The sequence below is a fragment of the Sorex araneus genome, chromosome 6 (genome assembly GCF_027595985.1).
Source record: "Sorex araneus isolate mSorAra2 chromosome 6, mSorAra2.pri, whole genome shotgun sequence".
Taxonomy (NCBI): domain Eukaryota; kingdom Metazoa; phylum Chordata; class Mammalia; order Eulipotyphla; family Soricidae; genus Sorex; species Sorex araneus.
In genome coordinates this window covers 153,712,913-153,736,586 of record NC_073307.1, presented here as the reverse complement: position 1 = coordinate 153,736,586, position 23,674 = coordinate 153,712,913, and the positions used below count along the sequence as shown (strand labels likewise).

At 38.4% G+C, this 23,674-nt stretch overlaps 3 protein-coding genes across 3 annotated transcripts; all 3 read right to left on the bottom strand.

Moving 5' to 3' along the window:
* Positions 1 to 948: 948 nt before the first annotated feature.
* LOC129405837 (olfactory receptor 9G1-like) lies at positions 949 to 1,866 on the bottom strand. The gene has a single exon (XM_055143470.1). The coding sequence runs from the start codon at positions 1,864 to 1,866 to the stop codon at positions 949 to 951; it is 918 nt and encodes a 305-aa protein (XP_054999445.1).
* A 6,853-nt stretch (positions 1,867 to 8,719) lies between these two features.
* On the bottom strand, positions 8,720 to 9,637 carry LOC129405846 (olfactory receptor 9G1-like). Its single transcript, XM_055143499.1, has one exon. It carries the CDS (start codon positions 9,635 to 9,637, stop codon positions 8,720 to 8,722), a length of 918 nt encoding a protein of 305 aa, XP_054999474.1.
* Positions 9,638 to 22,538: 12,901 nt separating this feature from the next.
* On the bottom strand, positions 22,539 to 23,456 carry LOC129405847 (olfactory receptor 9G1-like). Its single transcript, XM_055143500.1, has one exon. The coding sequence runs from the start codon at positions 23,454 to 23,456 to the stop codon at positions 22,539 to 22,541; it is 918 nt and encodes a 305-aa protein (XP_054999475.1).
* Positions 23,457 to 23,674: the final 218 nt, after the last annotated feature.

Here is a 23,674-nt window from a genome sequence, read left to right as displayed (position 1 = left end):
GGTCTCATCTGGGCAGGGAGCAGCACCAGTACTGCCCCCAGCCCCCGTCCCGATATTTCCTGCATGCCCCATCATTGCTAACTTGTACTCCAACCAATGGGCTCTGAAAGATAGCAGTCGCCATGCCACCACCGCTGAAAGGAAAGGCTGAGGGAGAAAAACCTTTCCCCTCCAGGGGTGGCACGGGGCCATAGCTTAGTTCACAGTCTAGAGGCATTTCTGCAAGAAGCCGCTGGGTTCCGAGATTGGTTTGTGTACCTCTGGGGCTCTCTCTATAGCTTTGGGCATTATATTTTGCTTGGATATTCAACACCTCGATTCAAGCATGCCTTCTAGGGGCAGATGCTAGATCATCTATTTTTCATTGCTCACTTTGTATATCAAGAAAAGCATAAAGGCTTATGTGGCTGCGTAGTTCAGAGAAATAGTCCTGGTCCCCACATCCCGGAGGCATGCTTGAAGAAGCTCATAGTCACCGGGATTCCATCTGGAGAAGGCAGGGAGACTGCACCTCCTCCATCTGGGGCACCCGGTGATATTGGCTCAGTTTGGGGCCCGGAGCATTCTCCGGTGTTGCAGTGCCCGAAGGCCAGGATTCTTCCTGAAATTTTATTTCAAAATGACTCTATTTTCTTTACCTTGAGTCTGTTGTATTATCATGTACCAAGGCTAAAAACTATTATTATTATTTTTTGGGGGGTCACAACCAGCAGTGCTTAGGGCCTACTTTTGGCTCTGTAGTCAGGAGTCAATCCTGATTGTACTTGGGTCACCACAACACTGCCAGCTTCACAAGCAAGAGGAGTGCCTTAACCCCTCGCCCCAAGACTATAAATTCTTAACCCTGCATTTTAAGAAACAGACCACAATGTCAATGCTTTCGAAACATAAATAACTATACCAAAGTTTGTATTTTTTTCTGACTCCTCAGAGGGAGAAAATATTCTGTTACTTGATTAGTTTTTTGAGAGCCTCTTTCACATCCTTGTTCCTCAGACTGTAAATCATGGGGTTCAACATGGGGAACATCACCGTGTAAAAGGTAGAAACAATTTTGTCTGAATCCACAGAATAGTTCGATCGAGGACGAGCATAGATGTAGATAATGGAGCCATAGTACAAGGTGACAGAGATCAGGTGGGAGGAGCAGGTGGAGAAGGCTTTGAGGCGACTCTTTGTGGAGCGAATCCTTAGGATGGTGGCGATGATGAAGACATAGGAGGCCAGGATGAGTGCAATGGGGGTCATGACATTGGAGACCAGGAGGAAGTACATTTTGCCCTGGTAGTCATCTAGTTTGCCACAAACCAACTTCACCAGGGGAAGCAAATCACAGAAAAAGTCTTCAATGACATTGTCACTACAGAAGCTCCAAGTCGTAACTTTTTTAGTTATGATGAAACAGTTCATAAACCCCCCGAGGTATGAGCAAGCTACCAAAAATGCACATAACTTGATGGGCATGGCCTGAGCATACAGCAGGGGCTTTGAGATGGCCATGTAGCGGTCATAAGCCATGGCAGCCAACAGGTAACACTCGCTGCAGGCCAATGCACAAGAGAAAAAGAATTGACACATACAGCCAGCGTAAGAAATGCTTTTGTCTTCAGAGATGCAGGTCACTAGGATCTTTGGGGTGTAGACGGAGGAATACCAGAGGTCCAGGAAGGACAGGTTGCCAATGAAAAAATACATGGGTGTGTGCAGCCGGGAGTCATTGCAGATCAACACTATGAGGGTGATATTTCCTAGGAGGGTCATAGAGTACACGCCCAGGAAGAGCACGAACAGGACCAACTGCATCATGGGGTCTGTTGAAAAGCCCAGCAGGATGAACTCTGTGACTGTGTGATTGCTCCTCTCCATGACTGAAAGAGATTTCACCTGCAAGTGGAAGAGTAGAGAGTAAATTCTTATGAACTATTACTAAATAGCATTGTTCTGATAGGCTCATAGATTGTGGACATGGCTGTGAATATTAGATTCCAAGCAATAAGACCAGGCATGTTGGCTGCAGCATGTCAAGAGAAGTTGATGAGGGTTTTTGAGCATCAACACTGTTATTGTAATAAAACATATTTACATCAAAAATGATAAGTGAGGTTTTGAGAGTAAAACTAATTTTTTTGTTTATTTTGGTTTATATCCAGAAGAGGTGAGAGTTGAACTGTGGGTTAAAAACTGGGTCAATTTGTGTAAGACAAGTGAGTTACAGGCTTAATTCTCTCTCGAACTCTATTGATGTTTTTTTAAGAAAGAATTTTATGGTATATAGGCACCGAAAAATACATAGATATGAAAACCATGAAGTTGTGACAGTAAATATAAAATAACTAAATATAGATGAATTATAAGCTTACTTTAGACATTTATGAGACTATAGTGATATGCTACTGAACTGTTTAGGAACTAATTAATTTTAGATGCAGAAAGAATGTTAATTACCCATAATCTATCATTACAATTGAATACATTTTCCAAATGAGATATGGGATAATCCCTGAAGTTCAGAGGGTGATAATGTTTGATATGTTGCAGAGTATGGATCCTAGTCCATGCCCTGGAATAAATATTATATTGAACTAATCATGTTCATAAAGTAGTATACATAATGCTTGCTTTGTTTCTCCATCTCTCTCTGAAATAAAGAGATAATTCTCCTTTGAACTTGTCTTGTGACCAAGGCCAGGAATGAGAAGACAAAATAATTCTTCACACAACAAAACCTCTGAAATTCTTTATTTTTCTTCCATATTTGAAAATGTGCCATAAATTTAAAAAATTTCCAAACAACATTCCATGATAAGGATCTACCATCTATTTTTATACACACATCATTAATAGATAACATTTCTATTCACAACAAATATTAACAAAGACTAACTTTCTCATATGCTGATAATATGGCTATATGTTTCCATTTTTATGACTTATTTGGGATTAAAGTTGTTGATTCACATGGTCAGACTGTATTTAAAACATCTTCAAAAACCACCCAATTGCTTTTATAATTTTAGTGCTATTTTTTCACTGTTACGTTTAAGTTATGAAACTTAAACTTGTTTCTACTCCTCACCAAAGTAAGTTTTCTTCATTTCTTCCCCCATTGCCAATCCTTCTTTGTGTGAAGTGGTGTTTTAATGTACATTTTCTAATGCCTTATTATGTTGAACATATTATTCCTTATTAGCTTTTATTTTGGTGAAATTTCTGGTCAAGTGCTTGTTTTTAAATAATCTATTGTATCATATAGTCATGTCTTCTGTTTATAAGTATTGCATTAGATAAATGGCTTGTAAGTTTTATCCCATTGTAAGATTGATTTTTTGGATAATTTTCTTAGATATAAAATTTTAAAATTTACTTAGCGTCTATACCTTTTTTGCTTTTTTACATCTTTCTCTTTCTGGTGTATTAAAGACATAGTTCAGGCTCATGAATGTTTACTCCATTTTCTTCTAAGATTATATAATTTCATTGTTTACAAATATTTTAATACTCAATGTAAGTTAAATTGTTTGCATATAAAAAGCGATTTGACTTCATCCTTTGTGTATGAAAATATAGTTGTTGCAACACCATTTTGCTTTTTTTTTTTTAAATCTAATAACCTTGGTATTCAGTAGAAAACAATTTGACCATATTTTTAGATTTCTAAAATTATTATCTCATTCTGAGTGGGTCAGAAATAATCCACACATATCCCCCTCATTAAAATACACTTTAGAAATTCAAAGTAGTCCCAAATGATCTCAATCAAGATGTTTACAGGGATATGTTTCTTTAGAGTCTATTTCCTTGTCTAATCTATCTCTGAGAGATTGTGCTTCTTTAGAGTCTATTTCCTTGTCTAATCTATCTCTGAGAGATTGTGCTTGATTCATAGTCTGTTCTCCTCATTTTTTAATACAGCACACATATATCTCCACTCTGTTCCTTCTGCAGTGAGAGTATCCTCTGAGTGTGAACTATTTTGTTCCTCATGCTTTTACTTTTCTACAGTTCTTGCAATTATATTAAACCTAGCTGATAATTCAGAATAATACATTTTGAAGCTATTCAATTAGCACATTTAAATCTACTCCCATGGGTAACCCTACCTATTCATTGCTTCATTTGTTTTGTAACCTGGACATGGGATGGTGGGGGAGCAGGGTTCCTCCTATCCACTCAAGCCATCAGAGATGTAAAGGTGATGCCTTTACTCTCCATTCTGTTATAGTGATGTCTTTGCTCCACCTTATGCCATATCTCACTGCCTTCATTTCTGTAGCTTGGTAGTAAAATTTCAAATTAAGAGTTAAGTCCTTTGTTTTTCCTTCTCGTTTAAAAATTTATTTCTCTCTCTCGTTAATCTCCCCACATGTTTTTCTTTTTAATGGCTTTGTCTTCTTGGTAAACCAAGTCTCAATGGATGTATGCTTTGCTCCTTCTTTGGTTCTTAGATTCATTATGGTGGACAGGGACTATACCTGTATCAGTCTGTTTATTTCTCAGCTCTGGATAAAATCCTGAGATAATATTGTTAAGTAGATCTAGAAATGGTCATTACCTGACTATATCTGCTATTCAGCCAGCCTAATAACCTCCTCAACTAATATTATATTTGGAGAATTGTCCTTTTTACTTGTAAGGTAAATGATATTTTTTACAGTTGTAATGATTTCAGTGTAACGTTTTGTATTAAAGAATTTTTTGCTTGTCTTAATTCTTAAAGTGTCACATATCTTTGTGTTTTTTAAAAGAACATTTGACATATCAAAGAATTATAACCCTGGGAGAGAAATAAAAGATTATGAAATAGAGGAATTGAAATCTTTTAAAACATTTATTGACACTTAGTCTATAGATCTTTAATATAGACTGTTCTCCTAATATGTTATGTCAACTGCTCTTATAATTCTGTTTCTTTTGTTAGTGGGTCATGATAGTTTGTATATTTGTGCATTGATTTTTCTCCTCCCTTGTCCTAATCTTAATATTAATTGCTGATCTCCAGTAGTAAGCAATGCTCTGAAGAATTTCAGAATGTGCATTAATAATATGTTGAAGATAGTTGGTACGAAGTACCAAAGAAAATATGGTTTTTCTAAGTATTTCTTATGTCTCAATGTCCTGTGGAATAGTTATGAGGAAGTATAATTATATAAATAGGTATATATTCCTAATTTTTCTATTCAACTTACCTAAAATTCCCAAGAACACCATAGCTCTGCACAATTCACATCTGACTGTCCCACAGCCTTTTATTCTGGTTTCTGGATCTCCTAGTTGGAGACTGCAGCAACCCCACTGGAATTCAGAAGTTTGTAAGATTGTTAGCAAGACAATTAATCACAATTGTAGGTTGACAAATTAGGTGCTTTTTGAGGATAGAGAAAATCTTGTTTGAGACAACTATTCCCTGGTGAAATGTGAACATAGTTTGGAAACTCATTGTCTTTTGAGTATGTCAAACATAAGAGAAATATATATATATGCATATATATGATGCATGCATTTATTTTATGCTGATACTTTAGGAATTTTTTTGACCACACTGAGAGTTTCTCAAGAGTCAATCTGGGTGGTTATTCGGAGGGCTTTTGGTGCTAAGGATTGAACTCAGGGCTGCTGCTTTTCACTGAGCTCAGTACTTTTACGAAGACTTTCACATATATATATATATATATATATTATGATAAATGCCGATGTGTGCATGTCAAGCCTCTATTTTATGATAATATTTTTGTTATAGATCAACTCATTTGTTTTTGTGCTTCCAGTCTTTCTGCCCTATGAATTCCTCTTTGCTATAAGGTGATTTGCCTTTTACTGATATCAATAGGTTCTTTGCTTTCTATCTTCTTGACAAGATTAACCAGTGACTGCTAGCTCGAGGGAAGTGATTGAGGTGATGGGTTGCCTCAGTCTTACCTTTTGTTGTGATGTCATGATTGGCTGCATCCCTGAACCTAAAGCAAGTCCCTTCTCAGTTGACCCATTTAAAAGTAATTGCTCTGATGGTGTTGAAAGTTTTCTTCTTGTAGAGTTAAACCAGTGCTTATATACCCTTGATATCAACCTCTTATCTGATGGGTATTGGGTGAATATCCTTTCCCATTCTGTAGATTGTCTTTGTATCCTGGTCACTGTATCTTTCAAGGTGCAGAAGCTTCTTAGTGTAATGTAGTCCCATTTGTTTATCTCTGTTTCCACATGTTTACTTCTAATCAGATTTCTACTGCAGTATTTTACTTAATAATGCAGATACTTAATTATTATCTATAATAAAAGAGTTTCTAACATAAAGTTATTATTCCCTAATTTGGAAAAAAAAGCACACTTTGAATACTTAACAGGTCTTTTCAGATTTCCTTTACAATTTTCTCCCCATTCTAACTAAATGACTTATTTGTAGGATTTATCTATTTCATGTAAATTTTAATATGATTTAGTATAGAACTATTTATACTATTAATTTTTAAATTAACACACGAGTCAAAATAATTGATATAATTTTTATTAAATTTCAATAAATATATGAAACTTTTAGGTTATTTTTTTGCAATCTCATATTTCATTTTGTTAATTCTCAATGTGTAGAGATATAATTGATTCTGTATTCCTTCGTATTGTAGGTCATCTATAACTGTCTCATATCAAATGCATTGTATTCAAGAGTAATGAGTTTGAACATTGTCAAGTTATTTCACCACACTCTATCTTTTGCTCTTTTTATTACACTGTTTTGATTCTGGGGTGATAGTGCAGCTGGGAGGGCATTCGCCTTGTGGGTAGGGCATTCGCCTTGCTTGCAGTCGACCTGGGTTCAACTCCTCCACCCTCTTGGAGAGCCTAGCAAGCTACTGAGAGTATCTCTCCCAAACAGCAGATCCTGGCAAGCTACCCGTGGCGTAATCAATATACCAAAAACAGTAACAACAAGTCTCACAATGGAGACCTTACTGGTATCCGCCCGAGCAAATCGATGAGCAACGGGATGACAGTGACAGTGACAGTGGCAGATGTTTTGATGCAGAAGAATACCAAAAATTTCGTGTGCAAGTCCTTCTAGGTTCAATCCTATGAAATCAAATGAAATTCTGGGTGTCACATAGTCATCCATAAAACTAGTTTCAAATGGACCTTGACCAATGGTACTTTAGCTGAGGAATATCAGAAAGAGATACATAGATTGGAGAACATGCTTACTCAGTTCAGTTGAAATGTGTTAATTTATGAAGACCTCTGGATCTTCCTGCTAATTGTGCTGAGAAAAAAAATACCTGTGCATTGCTTAAGGAATAGTGTAAGGGAGCCAGGTGATAGATTTAAAATAGGTGACATTGATAAGAAAATATTAAATTCAGCACGTTTGTATTTCAAGAGAATAACTATAGAGGACCATTTCTCTATAATGCATCAGCCAATAATATTCTTCTGCTAAGGGGAAGAGTTCTTTCACTTCATTCAGGGAAAGCAAAGTTTTGGGTTTAAAATCTATAGCTACTTTTCCATTCAATGCAAAAAATTTCTTTAAAAATTTTTTTTTATTGAACCACCATGAGATACAGTTACAAAGCGCTTATGTTTGAGATTCAGCCATACAATGATTGAACACCCGACCCTCCACCAGTGCAAACTTACCACCACCAATGTTCCCATTATCTCTCCCCTACCCCCAAGACCTCACCCTGCCTTTATGGCAAACGAATGCTCATATATTCTCTCTCTATTCTGGAGCATTATATTTTGCTCAAATTTTCCCACCACTATTCAAGCCTGCCTTCCAGGGGAAATGCTGTATCATTTACGTTCTATTGCTCATTTGCATATCATGAAAAGTCGTGTGGCCATGTAAGCAGCCACATGCTTCTGAAATTCTAAGATTGTAAATGAATGGGTTCCAGAGACATCTCTGTAAGGAGCTATTCCATTTTGGGTTTCAATTGAAAGTACCTGAGCCTGGGCTGTTGGTGCACCAAGATAGCACCTGGGTGGGCTGTGGGCATGACTTCCGGCATCAGGAGCAGTGTGACAGCCAGGCTCAGGCTGTCCGGTTCCAATGACAGCTTACTTTTGGAGATTTAGTCCTGAAAGCCACATGCCGGAGCCTTGCTTGTGTAAGCTCATAGTTGCTGGGGTTCCATCTGGGGAAGGTGGGAAGACTGCACCTAATACGGAATAATTTCTATCTAAATTCTTGCAACTTACATATTGTGGGTTTTTTTGTGTGGGGGGGCACATAAACTTGAAAAAGGGAGCACTCCTCATTAAATTCTTAAGAGTCAGTGCCCTTTTGATTGCGGAAATGTGCTGAGCAGGAATAGAACATGGACCTTTAAAACTGCAAGTAAAGTCTTGTACCATGGCGCGACATACCGGGCCATAAAGTGAAAATTAATTTCTAAATGGCCCAGCTTTCGTCACCTTGAGTGTATTGTATCATCATTGTCAATGATAAAAATTATTATTATTATTTTTTAATTTTGGAGACCATGTGCTCAGGGCATCCTTTGACTTGTTGCTTAGGGTTTACTCCTGACAGTGCACAGGGAAAAAGCATATGTTGTTCCTGGGTCATATATAAGAAAAATGCCTTAACCCTTATATTATATCTCTTTCCAAAGGCTACAAATTCTTAACCTTGCAAGAACATGGATCATGATGGACCACATGTCAACTGTTTTTGAAACATATCAAAAGTTTTTTTGTCTCCTCAGAGAGAGAATCTTATTTACTTGAGAAGTTTTTTTACAGCTTCTTTCACGTCCTTGTTCCTCAGACTGTAAATCATGGGATTCAACATGGGGAAAACCACCGTGTAAAAGGTGGAAACAATTTTGTCTGAATCCACAGAATAGTTCGATCGAGGACGAGCATAGATGTAGAGAATGGAGCCATAGTACAAGGTGACAGAGATCAGGTGGGAGGAGCAGGTGGAGAAGGCTTTGAGGCGACTCTTTGTGGAGCGAATCCTCAGGATGGTGGCGATGATGAAGACATAGGAGGCCAGGATGAGTGCAATGGGGGTCATGACATTGGAGACCAGGAGGAAGTACATTATGCCCTGGTAGTCATCTAGTTTGCCACAAACCAACTTCACCAGGGGAAGCAAATCACAGAAAAAGTCTTCAATGACATTGTCACTACAGAAATTCCAAGTCATAACTTTCTTAGTTATGATGAAACAGTTGATAAACCCCCCGAGGTATGAGGCAGCTACCAAAAATGCACATAACTTGATGGGCATGGCCTGAGCATACAGCAGGGGCTTTGAGATGGCCATGTAGCGGTCATAAGCCATGGCAGCCAACAGGTAACACTCGCTGTAGGCCAATCCACCAGAGAAAAAGAATTGACACATACAGCCAGCGTAAGAAATGCTCTTGTCTTCAGAGATGCAGGTCACTATGATCTTTGGAGTGTAGACGGAGGAATACCAGAGATCCAGGAAGGACAAGTTGCCAATGAAAAAATACATGGGTGTGTGCAGCCGGGAGTCATTGCAGATCAACACTATGAGGGTGATATTTCCTAGGAGGGTCATAGAGTACATGCCCAGGAAGAGCACAAACAGGACCAACTGCATCATGGGGTCTGTTGAGAAGCCCAGCAGGATGAACTCTGTGACTGTGTGATTGCTCCCCTCCATGACAGAGAGAGTTCACCTGCAAGTGAAGGAGTGGAGAGTTTATTCCCTGAACTGTACAAATAGCGTTCTCCTGATAGGTTCATAAATGGTCGTTATGGCTATGAACATTAGATTTAGGACGGATAAGAGCAGGCATGTTGGCTGCAATGTGATCAAGAGCAATTTATGAGCATTTTTTGAGCATCAGCACTTTTGTCTAATAAAACGTACTTACATCAAGAAAATGAGAAGTGATTTTTTGAGAGCAAAACTACTTTTTTTGTTTGTTTTTGGGTTGCATCCAGAAGAGGTTAGAGTTGACTTCTAGGTAAAAAGTTGGTCAGTTGGAGTAAAACAAATGAGTTGCAAGCTTAATTATCTCTCTATTATTTATTTTTAAGAATTTTGTGGTATATAGGCACATCAAGATACATAGATGTGAAAACTTCATGAAGTTGTGACAGTACATATAAAAGAACTAAGTATAGATGCATTATAAGATTATTTTGGACTTTTATGAGAATATAATGATATACGAATGAATTGCTATACGAACAAATTAATTTTAGATGCAGAAGGAATATTACTTTCCCATTATCTATCATTGAATCTGATTACATTTTCCAAATGAAGTATCAGATAATTCCTTAAGTTCAGAGGGTGGTAATGTTTGATATGTCGCAGAATACGCACCCCATTCCATGCCCTTCAATAAATATTAAATTGAACTAATGGTGTTTCATAAAGAATTAAATATAATGCTTGCTTTGATTCTTCTCTCTCTGAAATGATAGAATAATTGTCCTCTGAAGCTGTCCTTGTGACTAAGGCCAGAAATGAGAGGACAAAATAATTCTTCACACAGTGACTTTCTGAATTTCTTCATTTGTCCATATTTGAGAATGTATCATAACTTAAAAATTTCCAAATAATATTCCATGATAAGAATCTACCATCTAATTTTATACACACATCATTAATAGATATTTAAAAATTTCTATTAACAAGTATTAACAAAAAATTACTTTCTCATATACTGGTAATGTGACTATATGTTTCTATTTTTGTGACTAAGGGATTAAGGTTGGTGATTCACATAGTCAGACTGTATTTGTCATTTTAGAAAACTACCCAATTGCTTTTTTACTTTAATGCTATTTTTTCACCATTATGTTTAAGTATGACAGTTCTGATTTGTTTATACTCCTCACCAAAATAAGTTTTCTGCATTTTTCTTCTATTTCACCAATCCTGCTTTTTGTGAACTTTTGATTTACATTTTTTAATTCCTTATTATGTTGAATATCTTATTCCTTACTAGCTTTTGTTTTGGTATAATTTCTTGTCAAATACTTGTTTATAAATAATCTATTGTATCATAGAGTCATATCTCCTGGTTACAGTACTTCATGAGATAGATGGTTTGTAAGCTTTATCCCATTGTAAGATTGATTTTTTATAATTTCCTTCGATAAAAATGTTTAAATTTTATTAACATATGCCTTTTTGCTTTTTATATCTTTGTGTTTCATGCTCTATTAAAGACAGTTCATGCTCATGAATATTTGTTTCATTTTCTTCTAACATTATGTAATTTCATTGTTTACAAATATTTTAATATGCAACGTAAGTTAATTCATTTACTTGTAAGAAGGGTTTTGACTTCATCCTTTGTGTATGGAAATATAGTGTGGCAACATCATTTTGCTTTTTTTCAACTAATAACGCTGGTACCTCGTTGAAAACAACTTGACCATATTTTTAGGTTTTTAAAATGATCTCATTTGGAGTGAGTCAGAAATAAACCAAACTTATCCCCCTCATTGAAATGCACTTCAGAAATTCAATCCAGTCCCAAATGAGCTGCAATCAAGATGTTTACAAGGATATGTTTCTTAAGAGTCCATTTCCTTGTCTAGTCTAACTCTGAGAGATTGTGTACATTGTTTGATTCATAGACTCTCCTCTTCATCTTTGAGTATAGCACAAATGTATCTCTACTCTCTTTCTTATCCAGTGAGAGCATCCTGAGTGTGAACTATTTTGCCCCTCATTTTTTTACTTTTCTACAATTCTTGCAATAATATTGAACCAAGCTGATAATTCAGGATAATACATTTTGAAGCTATTCAATTAGCAAATTTAAACCTACTTCTAAGTAACCCTACCTATTCACTGCTTCATTTATGTTTTCTAACGTGGACATGGGCTGGAGTGATAGCACAGTGGGTATGGCGTTTGCCTTAGCATGTGGCCTACCAGGGTTCAATTCCTCTGTTCCTCTCAGAGAGCCCGGCAAGCTACCGAGAGTATCCCGCCCACACAGCAGAGCCTGGCAAGCTACTCATGGCATATTCGATATGCCAAAACCAGTAACAACAATGGGCCTCATCTGCCTAACACCAAAAGAGCCCCCAGTACAGCAGCATTAAGAAGGATGAGCAAGGAGAGTCTGATAAAATCTCAGGGACGAACTAGACTGCCCAAATGAAGAAAAACCAAAATGACTGTACTTTCAACTCACGTACGCTGGCATCAGAAGCATCTATCAAGGACCTGATGGTACAAGCACAGAAGATCAAGTACGACATCATTAGTCTCACTGAAACGAGAAGGCATCAATCACATCACGCCATTTTTGACACTGGAGAAAAACTGTTCCTCAGAACATGTGACAACAGAGGTGTTGGTGGCGTCAATGTCCTTGTCAACACGAACTTGGCCATGAGCATCGATTCATTCGAATGCCTAACAACCTGAATCGGATGATTATGCTTGAATAGATGTGGCTAAGTTTTAATTTATATCTAGAAAGCATTAAGTTATTCTTTGCATTATTTTTCTTTAGAGAGAATTGACTTTAAACTACATGAGCATAAAATTTCTCCATGGCAGGATATAGATGCTGCAGCAATTTCTTTAGATTGGACAGTTGCATAGTTACAATTTTATAATATATTTTTATCCATGTATACAATATACTAAATGCCTAGAAGTGTTCATAATCTTTGCTGAAAATCAGAACAGGATTCAAAAAATTTCATGAAATGATGCTATACCTCTTTAAAAAATTCTCCCCCCAAACAATTTAGTTTTTCAAATATATGAATCTTCTGAGTGCTGTGAAGGAATAGAAAATAACCTGAGAATATAACTTAATGAAAAATTGCCTGTTTAGAACTATTAATCTTTTTCTGACTCTACTGGGTTATGAGATTCAAGAAGAGATAGCAATCTGGAACCTAACCTTGTGAGATGCAGAATGATGTCTGGCTCATACAATGTTGCCAGTGCTTAACATAGTACACAATAAACAAAATGTATCATGACATGCAATAATATTTCATGAATGAATAACTTAATGGTCAATTGTAAGTTAAAGAGCACCAAATGAAAAAATCAATTTTCTAGTTGGCTTCAATTATATCTGTATTCTTTGCAAATGTGAACTTTAAGAAACTGATAAATCTGCTTACAAAATAAATTTGCAAAATCATTTGTGGAGAGCCGCCACGGGACCATGCTTCGTGGACACCTGTTTCTTGTTAATTACACCGTGCTTTGTAGATAACACCTGATAAGGAATCAGGATGTCTTGTCATGCTACGAGCTGTAACTAGTCTATCAGCTGCAGACACTTGGGCGTAAGCAAGCAGCGAGGGGTAATAAGGAGGGAAGCTGCCTAGCTAGGGAATTCCTCCTTCTCTTGTCCGTTTGCATGAGAAGGTATCTGAATAAATCGATGCCAGAAGAATCTCCGGGTTGCGTGGTTTTTTTACAATCATTGTTTGCTCAAATGAAATGGTCTACAGAGGAAGTTTTTATGTCAATAAGTAATTTTCTGGGGCGAAGTGATAGCACAGTTGGTAGTGCGTTTGCCTTGCACGCGGCTGACTCGGGTTTGATCCCCAGCATCCCATATGGTCCCCCAAGCACCGCCAGGAGTAATTCCTGAGTGCATGAGCCAGGAGTAACCCCTAAGCATCTCCGAGTGTGACCCAAAAAAGAAAAAAAAAGAAATTTTCTGTGATATTGATGGGCTGGAGTGATAGCACAGCGGCAGGGTATTTGCCTTGCACCCGACCTACCAGGGTTTGATTTTTCCGTCCGTCTCGGAGAATTTGGCAAGCTACCAAGAGTATCACACCCCCACAGCAGAGCCTGGCAAGCTCCCCCTGGTATATTCGATATCTCAAAAATAGTAACAAGAAGTCTCACAATGGAGACGTTACTCGTGTTTGCTTGAGCAAATCGATGAACAATGAGATGACAGTGCTACAGTGGAGTATTATTATAATAATCGATAAGAATCATATCTTAGCTGCTCAAGCCAGACATTTGGGATATCAAGAGAAAACATTTATCTTTCAGGCAATTAATGCACACTTAAGTTTCCTTTCACTAATCCACACAGTGAAAACATGCTTCTTCATGTCAGACAGGGTAACATTCCTTTATAAAGTTGCTTGAAAGAAGATAATTCAGGTTAGACTTAACCTGGTATCTTTTAGATCACAATCAATCTAATAGTGATTCTTAACTTCCATGCATATTGGAAATCCGCTGACCCAGCTCCAAGTTTCTCACTGAGAGAACTGTGGTGAAGCCCCAGGAATTTGTTCTCATTCAAGCAGCTATTTGTAATGTAGGTTATTCATTAAAATAAAATAAATAAAATACCGCCCCCCCCCAAGAAAACCCCAAGAAATTGTAGTGCATGTGTCTGTAGATCAAACCTGAGTAAATCTTAAATAAATATCACTTGTATTCTCTGTCTGTCTGTCAGTCTGTCTGTCTGTCTCTCTTTTTAATTTCGTGGGGCCATGTCCTGAGGTCTCAGGGCTCACCTCTGCCCTGCATTCAGGAATCACTCCTAGATGTTCTCAGGTGACAATGTGGGTGCAGGGGATTGAATCTGATGAGCCCTCGCAAGGAAGTACCCTATGTGCCGCACTATCTCTCTGCCCAATGATTTGATTTCTTATTCTTTATCATAGAATACTACCTGCATTACAAAGCTGTGAGGATCTTCAGAGTTAACAAATACAAAGGTCTGCTTGTACTTATTCTCATTGAAAATATTGATGCATAAAGAGATCTATTTTGAATCCAACTGCCTACAGATGAAATAGTGCACATCCTTGCATGGGTGGATTGGAGCGATAGCACAGCAGGTAGAGTGCCTTACATGCAGACTACCCGGGTTTGATTCTTCTGTCCCTCTAGGAGAGGCCGGTAAGCTACTGAGAGTATCCTTTCTGCATGGCAGAGCCTGGCAAGCTACCCATGACGTATTCAATATGCCAAAAACAGTAACAACAAGTCTCACAATGGAAATGTTACTGGTGCCCGCTCGAGCCAATCAATGAACAATGGGACAACAGTGCGACAGTTCTACTTCCATGGGTGGAGATTGTCTAGAAAGACTGTGATATTGCTAAGTAGATCTAGAAATGATTACAACCTGACTATCTCTGATACTAAGTCAGCATGTTATCCTCCTGAGCTTTATACTTGGTGATAAGGTTATATTTGGTGAATAATTCTTTTTTATTTGTAAGGTAAATAATATTTTTTACATTCATGATTTAAATCTAACTTTTGGTATTAAAGTTTTGCTTGTCTTAATTCTTTTTTTTTTTTTTTTTGCTTTTTGGGTCACACCCAGCGATGCTCAGGGGTTACTCCTGGCTTTGCACTCAGGAACTACTCCTGGCGGTGCTTGGGGGACCATATGGGATGCCGGGGATCGAACCCGGGTCGGCCGCGTGCAAGGCAAACGCCCAACCCGCTGTGCTATCGCTCCGGCCCCATTAATTCTTAAAGTGTCACCTATCTTTGTGTTTTCTAAAAGAATATCTGACATATCAAATAATTGTCACCCTGGAAGAGAAATAAAAGATTACAAAATAGAGGAATTGAAATCTTTTAAAACCTTTCTTGACACTTAGTCTACAGATCTTAATAGTCTTCTTTATGTTTTACCCCAACTGTTCTTTAGAATGCTAATAATTGTTTCTTTTGTTAGTGGTCCTTGATAGTTTGTATATTTATGCATTGATTTTTCTCCTTTCTTGTCCTAATCTTAATACTAATTACTGATCTCTAGTAGTGAGCAATGCTCTGAGGTATTTCAGAGTCTGCAGTAGTAACATGTTGAAGATAGTTGGTACTAAGTACCAAAAAAAATTGTTTTTCTTAGTACATATGTCTCAATGTCCTGTGGAGTAGTTATGAACAAGTATAATTATATATATATCTAATTTTTCTGTTCAACTTACCTAAAATTCCCAAGAACACCATAGCCTCTGCACAATTCATGCTGACTGTCTCACTTTTATTCTGATTTCTGGATCTCCTAGTTGGAGACTGCAGCAACCCCTCAGGACATCAGAAGCTTGTAAGGTAGTTAGCAAGATAATTAATCACAATTGTAGGTTGACAAATTAGGTGCTTTCTGAAGATAGAAAAACTCTTGTTTGAGACAACTATTCCCTGGTGAAATGTGAACATAGTTTGGAAATTCATTGCCATTTGAGTATGTGGAATATAATATATGTGCATATATATTATGTATATATTCATTTTAAGTTTCTATATTAGGATTTTTTTGGACCACGCAGAGTGGTGCTTAGGGGTCATTCTTGGAAGTATTTGGGGGACCATTTGGTGACAAGGATTGAACTTGGGGCTCCTGCATACCACTGTGCTCAATCCTTTTGAGCCATTATTCAGACAACCACATGTATAGTATATATTCCTTTGTGTTCATACCAAGTACATATATTTAATAATAATGTTTGTTATATCTAAACTAATTTTTATTTTACCTCTGTTTTTTCTGCTCTTGACTTCCGCTTTGCTATAGGATACTTGGCCTTTTGATGGCATAAAGAGGCCCTTTGCTCTCTGTCTTTTTGTAGAGTTTAACCAATGACTGTTAGTGCAAGGTAAGAGAATGAGGCTACAGTGTTTGTCCTTAGACTTTAAATTGATTAATTAATTAATCAATTAATAAACTTGTAATGATGCCATAGTTGCATCCCTGGGCCTAAAGCAAAACCCCTCACAGTTGGTCCATGTTGTAGTTCTATTGCTTTTCACACAGTTAGGAATAGAAGAGGTAATGACTAGAAATTATTTACTCTAGAGTTATTCATTTCTTGATAATTCCTAATGCCCACACATTCTATGTTAAGAATATCTTTGCAGTTCAAGTAGTTACCTTTTCTAACCCAGTTCATAACTAATAGTAGTTCTGAAAGCTGTCCTAGCAGATTAACATTCAAAATGGCATTGGACGGTCCTCATATTTGATAGTAAGATAGTAGGACATTAGGATTTCGGTAGTAGGATACCGAAAATGGTGATCTTCATCATGTTTGCCATCAAATTAATTGAATCATAGTGAGATATAGAATGAAGCAGAATACGATGAATGAAGGGATAAATTTTCTGTAGCACAGAGGCAGGCAAATAAATATCATAAATTATTATAAATATCATGAACTCAGTTGATTTATGTTACTGTGTTTAATTGGAATAGACAACTGAAAATTGGAATATTAGAGGTGAGACTATCTTAACATGAGTAGCTTTATATTTTAGAACACACAATCAAACATGTTAGAGTCACACCTTAGAGCCTGTCTATATGGCATTGGTGTGTTACAGTTAATAGTAACCAATGAATTGAATTTATTGTTCAGGTGAATGTTTTTTTGTGCCAGTGCTGACAAATATATTTTTTTCTATTTTATTTTATTTTATTTTATTTTTTTTATTGAATCACCAAGTGGGGGGTTACAAAGTTCTCAGGATTATGTCAGTTATACAATATTCAAACACCCTTCCCTTCACCAGTGCCCATCTTCTATCACCAACCCCCCCAGTATATCTGCCGCCCCCTCCCACCTCCCTAGTCCCCACCCTTGTACGTGATAAGTTTCACTTCATTTACGCTTATCTCGATTACATTCCATGTTTCAACACACAACTCACTACCGTTGCTGGGGTTTCCCCCCAAAAAGAAAAAGACAGTCCTATTCCCAATGAGGCATTTGATAGTTCTCCATTGCTAAGAATACAGAGATATTAAGTCCTGCTGTTTGTTACATAACTTTTCTTTTTCCCCCTTGCCCCGCGCCACCGAGTTCACGCCTGTTTAGTAATCACCACGCTGTCTGACAAAGGGAAAAAAACCGAAGAGGATGATTATTTCCCGTCATCAGCCGGCGTGGGGCTCTGGCTTAGTTGATAGTCTAGTAGAGTGTCTGCAAGCAGTTTCTGGAACCAAAAATCTTGCGCTGGTATCAGCTCCGGCTCGAGATACCACCAGCGTCCCGCTGGTCCATGTACCTAATTTTTCCCCTTATTTCCCATTCCCACGCCACCAGGTCTGTTTGCTTAATGGACATCACACTATGTTTGACACCACACCACGTTTCTTCCCGAGAAAGAAGGATATTTCTTCTCAGCCGGCGTGGGGATATAGCTTAGTTCAGTCTAGAGAGATGGCTACCATTTTGATTGCCTTCAATATTTCAACAAAATACTTACTATTCTTGTTAGGATCACCCACAAAAGTCCGACCCATTAAGAAGGAACCATTACATATTGCTGATGCTAAGATGACATTAGGTTGCGCGGCCGCAGCAGCGGCCGCGCGGCTTTGGGTTTCTGTCTAAAGTCTAGGGAAAAAGTTGAAGGAGAGAGAGAGATTTCCGCACGGGGGACCTGGCGGAAACTCTCAAGTCACATACTGCAGGTTGCTGGTGGGCTGCTGGTGTCCCAAGCAGCTCCTTCCTCTTCGTCAGTCATTCTGGGGGTGCGGGCGCGGAGAAGTGGGGAAGCCCACGTGGCTGCACTCTCTTTAAGTGTCCGATGTGGGCGGAGACCGGTACTTCCCCGCCCTCGATCCCCCGCCAGCAGCGCCGCGCGTTTGGGTGTGTCTCTCCATTTTGTGCTCAGAGAAGTGGGGTAGATGCTGTGCTGTGCCCAGGAAAAGTTGTGGGAAAGAGAGAGAGATTAAAGAAAAAAAAAAAAAAGAGAAACGCCGGTCCCCCTCTCGGGGGACCTGGCGGAAACTCTCAAGTCACATACTGCAGGTTGCTGGTGGGCTGCTGGTGTCTGACAAATATTTTCTAATCTTGTGAGGGTTCTGCACCTTTTGGACACTTGCTTAATTTTGACTGTTGTGTGTTATAAAAAATATTATTAATTTTTGGTATTTTTTTACATTTTTGAGCTACTGCTCCTTACAATATTTCCAATTATACTTTTCTTATATACATTATTCCAACATCACACTCACCACTGTAGAGTTTGCTTCTCTCGGCCCATGTCCCAAGGACCCGACCCCTCCTATCCACTAACCTGCATCTTGTATATTTTCTTTGTTGCTAACTTATCAAAACAATGGTATACTCATATTTATATAAATCGTGTCAGCATTTCTTTACAGTTAAATTTTGCGTAAATGTCATCTGATAAGCAAAGAACATTCAATGTAAAATTAATAATTTTTTGTTGTAAAGTATTGAATCTCTTAACAAGCTTATGTCTAAACAGTTTTGTTATGACCTCCATGTGTGAATGCAGATACTTAATTCAGATGAACTATAAATATTTTCTAAAATAAATCCAATATTATTTAGGGTAAAACACACGTTTATATTTTTAAATGTACTTGTAAATTTTTCCTAAAATTTTATTAATTCTCCTCTTCTCACTTTTGCAAAATTGTATACTTGTAGGGTTTATTTATTTCATGTAAAATTTAAAATGTATTGGTCTAGAATTATTTATACTATTAATTTTTAAATTCATATATCTGTAGAAGAGGTGTTGTTTTGAAATAAAGCTGTAAAATAACATTTTTGAAAAAAGATGCTTTGAAAAAAATTTTTCAAATTGCATTTTGTTTAAACTCATTATGTAGAGATAAAAATATTTTTTCTTCTTTGAATAACAAGTGATTTTTGTTTCATTTCATAGGTACACTTTAATGTTAATATTGTCATGTTGATTTACCCCATTGTATCTCTTGCTATTTTTATTATAATAAATGTTTTTTTTTCTTTTTGGGTCACAGCTGGCAATGCACAAGGGTTATTCCTGGCTCTGCGCTCAGGAATTATCCTCAGGGATGCTGGGAATCGAACTCAGGTCCTCCGAGTGCAAGGCAAATGCCCTACCCGCTGTGCTATTGATCCAGCCCCTACAATAAAAGTTTTTTTTTGTATTTAAATTAAAAAATTTAAAAAAATGTATTGAATAACTGTGAGATAGTTGCAAGCTTTCATGTTTGGGTGACAATCTCAAAATGAGCAAATACCCATTCCTCCACCTGTGCACATTCCCCACCACCAATATCCCGGGTATACCTCCCCTTTACCACACTCCTCCTGCCTCTATGGCAGACAATATTCCCCATACTCTCTCTCTCTACTTTTGGGCAATGTAGCTTGCAACACAAACACTGAGAGGACCAAAAATGTTTTGATGCTCAAGAGCATCACAAGTTTAATGTGCAAGTACTTATAGGTTCAATCCTATGACATCAAAAGGCACTCTGGGATTCTTGCAGAAATTCATGAAACTAATTTCTATATGGGCTTTTATTAATTTGACCTTAATTAAGGAATATAAGTAAGACATATATAAATATAAATTGAAGAACATATCTACTCAGTTTAGTAAAGCTGAATTATTTTCGGGGTATATCTGAATTTTGTGTTGTTTTTGAGAGGAAACAAGTACATGTAAGGTGGTTAAGAAGCTGTGTTAAGGGAACCAAGTGGTGAATTTCAACTCGGTAATAGTCATAGGAAAATAGTAAAATTAATTCAGCATAATTATTTGTACTTAAGGGAATAACTCTGGAGAAACTATCCTATGTGCCTGTATCAGCAAACATTCTTTTGCTAAGGGAAGGAGACTTTATTCTGTTTTATGAGGGTAAAATAAGATTTTTGGTTTTAAGTTTTTGTCTATTTTTAATTCACTAAATAGGAGCAATAGCACAGCGGTAGGGCGTTCGCCTTTCATGAGGCCGACCCGTGTTCGATTCCTCCGCCCCTCTCGGAGAGCCCGGCAAGCTACCAAGAGTATCGTGCCCGCACGGCAGAGCCTGGCAAGCTACCCGTGGTGTATTTGATATGCCAAAAAAAAGTAAAAATAAGTTTCACAATGAGAGACATTACTGGTGCCTGCTCGAACAAATACATGAGCAACAGGATGACAGTGACTTCACTGAATAGGAAATTGACTTCAAATACTTGTATTATATGTTATTTGTTTATTTATTTAATTATGAGGGAGGCACACTCAGTTCTGCCCAGGGCCTACTCCTCACCTAATGCTTAGGAGTCATCTCTGGTAATTGGGAAACTGTGGTATTCCAAAAACTGGAATTTACAATTAGTCAAGGCCTCTTCCAATGAGCTATATCCCAGGCCATGTATTGAAATTAAAAAAAAAATTTAATTTATATTTATTTACTTATTTAAAATTTTTTTTAATTGAATCACCTTGAGAACAGTTACAAAGCTTTCAGGTTTAAGTCTCAGTCATACAATGATCAAACACCCATCCCTGCACCAGTGAACATGTTCCACCACCAAGACCCAGTATGCCCTCCATCCCATCCCCCTACAACCCCACCTGTGTGGCAGATGATTTTCACTTTACTCTCTCTTTACTTTGTTTACATTCAATGTTTTGACAGAAACCCCACTATTATTATCTGGAATTCCACCCCCCCACCCCAACGATCAGACATGCCGAAAAGTCATCATTTGATAATTTGTTTTCTATTGCTGATAATGAAGAGCATGTGATTTTGGATTTCTGGTATTTTAGTAATTAAGTCTGGAGTGATTTCTGCCAGAAGCCACTGGGTTCCAAAATTGGTTTGTGTGCCTCTGGGATCATGGCTATTCAGGAGCAGAGGAGCCATTCGTGGGCAGCCTCTCAGGGTCTCATCTGGGCAGGGAGCAGCACCAGTACTGCCCCCCGACCCCGTCCCGATATTTCCTGCATGCCCCATCATTGCTAACTTGTACTCCAACCAATGGGCTCTGAAAGATAGCAATCGCCATGCCACCACCGCTGAAAGGAAAGGCTGAGGGAGAAAAACCTTTCCCCTCCAGGGGTGGCACGGGGCCGTAGCTTAGTTCACAGTCTAGAGGCATTTCTGCAAGAAGCCGCTGGGTTCCGAGATTGGTTTGTGTACCTCTGGGGCTCTCTCTATAGCTTTGGGCATTATATTTTGCTTGGATATTCAACACGATTCAAGCATGCCTTCTAGGGGCAGATGTTAGATAATCTATTTTTCATTGCTCACTTTGTATATCAAGAAAAGCATAAAGGCTTATGTGGCTGCGTAGTTCAGAGAAATAGTCCTGGTCCCCACATCCCGGAGGCATGCTTGTAGAAGCTCATAGTCACCGGGATTCTTTCTGGAGAAGGCAGGGAGACTGCACCTCCTCCATCTGGGGCACCCGGTGATATTGGCTCAGTTTGGGGCCCGGAGCATTCTCCGGTGTTGCAGTGCCCGAAGGCCAGGATTCTTCCTGAAATTTTATTTCAAAATGACTCTATTTTCTTTACCTTGAGTCTGTTGTATTATCATGTACCAAGGCTAAAAACTATTATTATTATTTTTTGGGGGGTCACAACCAGCAGTGCTTAGGGCCTACTTTTGGCTCTGTAGTCAGGAGTCAATCCTGATTGTACTTGGGTCACCACAACACTGCCAGCTTCACAAGCAAGAGGAGTGCCTTAACCCCTCGCCCCAAGACTATAAATTCTTAACCCTGCATTTTAAGAAACAGACCACAATGTCAATGCTTTCGAAACATAAATAACTATACCAAAGTTTGTATTTTTTTCTGACTCCTCAGAGGGAGAAAATATTCTGTTACTTGACTAGTTTTTTGAGAGCCTCTTTCACATCCTTGTTCCTCAGACTGTAAATCATGGGGTTCAACATGGGGAACATCACCGTGTAAAAGGTAGAAACAATTTTGTCTGAATCCACAGAATAGTTCGATCGAGGACGAGCATAGATGTAGATAATGGAGCCATAGTACAAGGTGACAGAGATCAGGTGGGAGGAGCAGGTGGAGAAGGCTTTGAGGCGACTCTTTGTGGAGCGAATCCTCAGGATGGTGGCGATGATGAAGACATAGGAGGCCAGGATGAGTGCAATGGGGGTCATGACATTGGAGACCAGGAGGAAGTACATTTTGCCCTGGTAGTCATCTAGTTTGCCACAAACCAACTTCACCAGGGGAAGCAAATCACAGAAAAAGTCTTCAATGACATTGTCACTACAGAAGCTCCAAGTCGTAACTTTTTTAGTTATGATGAAACAGTTGATAAACCCCCCGAGGTATGAGCCAGCTACCAAAAATGCACATAACTTGATGGGCATGGCCTGAGCATACATCAGGGGCTTTGAGATGGCCATGTAGCGGTCATAAGCCATGGCAGCCAACAGGTAACACTCGCTGCAGGCCAATGCACAAGAGAAAAAGAATTGACACATACAGCCAGTGTAAGAGATGCTTTTGTCTTCAGAGATGCAGGTCACTAGGATCTTTGGGGTGTAGACGGAGGAATACCAGAGGTCCAGGAAGGACAGGTTGCCAATGAAAAAATACATGGGTGTGTGCAGCCGGGAGTCATTGCAGATCAACACTATGAGGGTGATATTTCCTAGGAGGGTCATAGAGTACACGCCCAGGAAGAGCACGAACAGGACCAACTGCATCACGGGGTCTGTTGAGAAGCCCAGCAGGATGAACTCTGTGACTGTGTGATTGCTCTTCTCCATGACTGAAAGAGATTTCACCTGCAAGTGGAAGAGTAGAGAGTTAATTCTTATGAACTATTGCTAAATAGCATTGTTCTGATAGGCTCATAGATTGTGGACATGGCTGTGAATATTAGATTCCAAGCAATAAGACCAGGCATGTTGGCTGCAGCATGTCAAGAGAAGTTGATGAGGGTTTTTGAGCATCAACACTGTTATTGTAATAAAACATATTTACA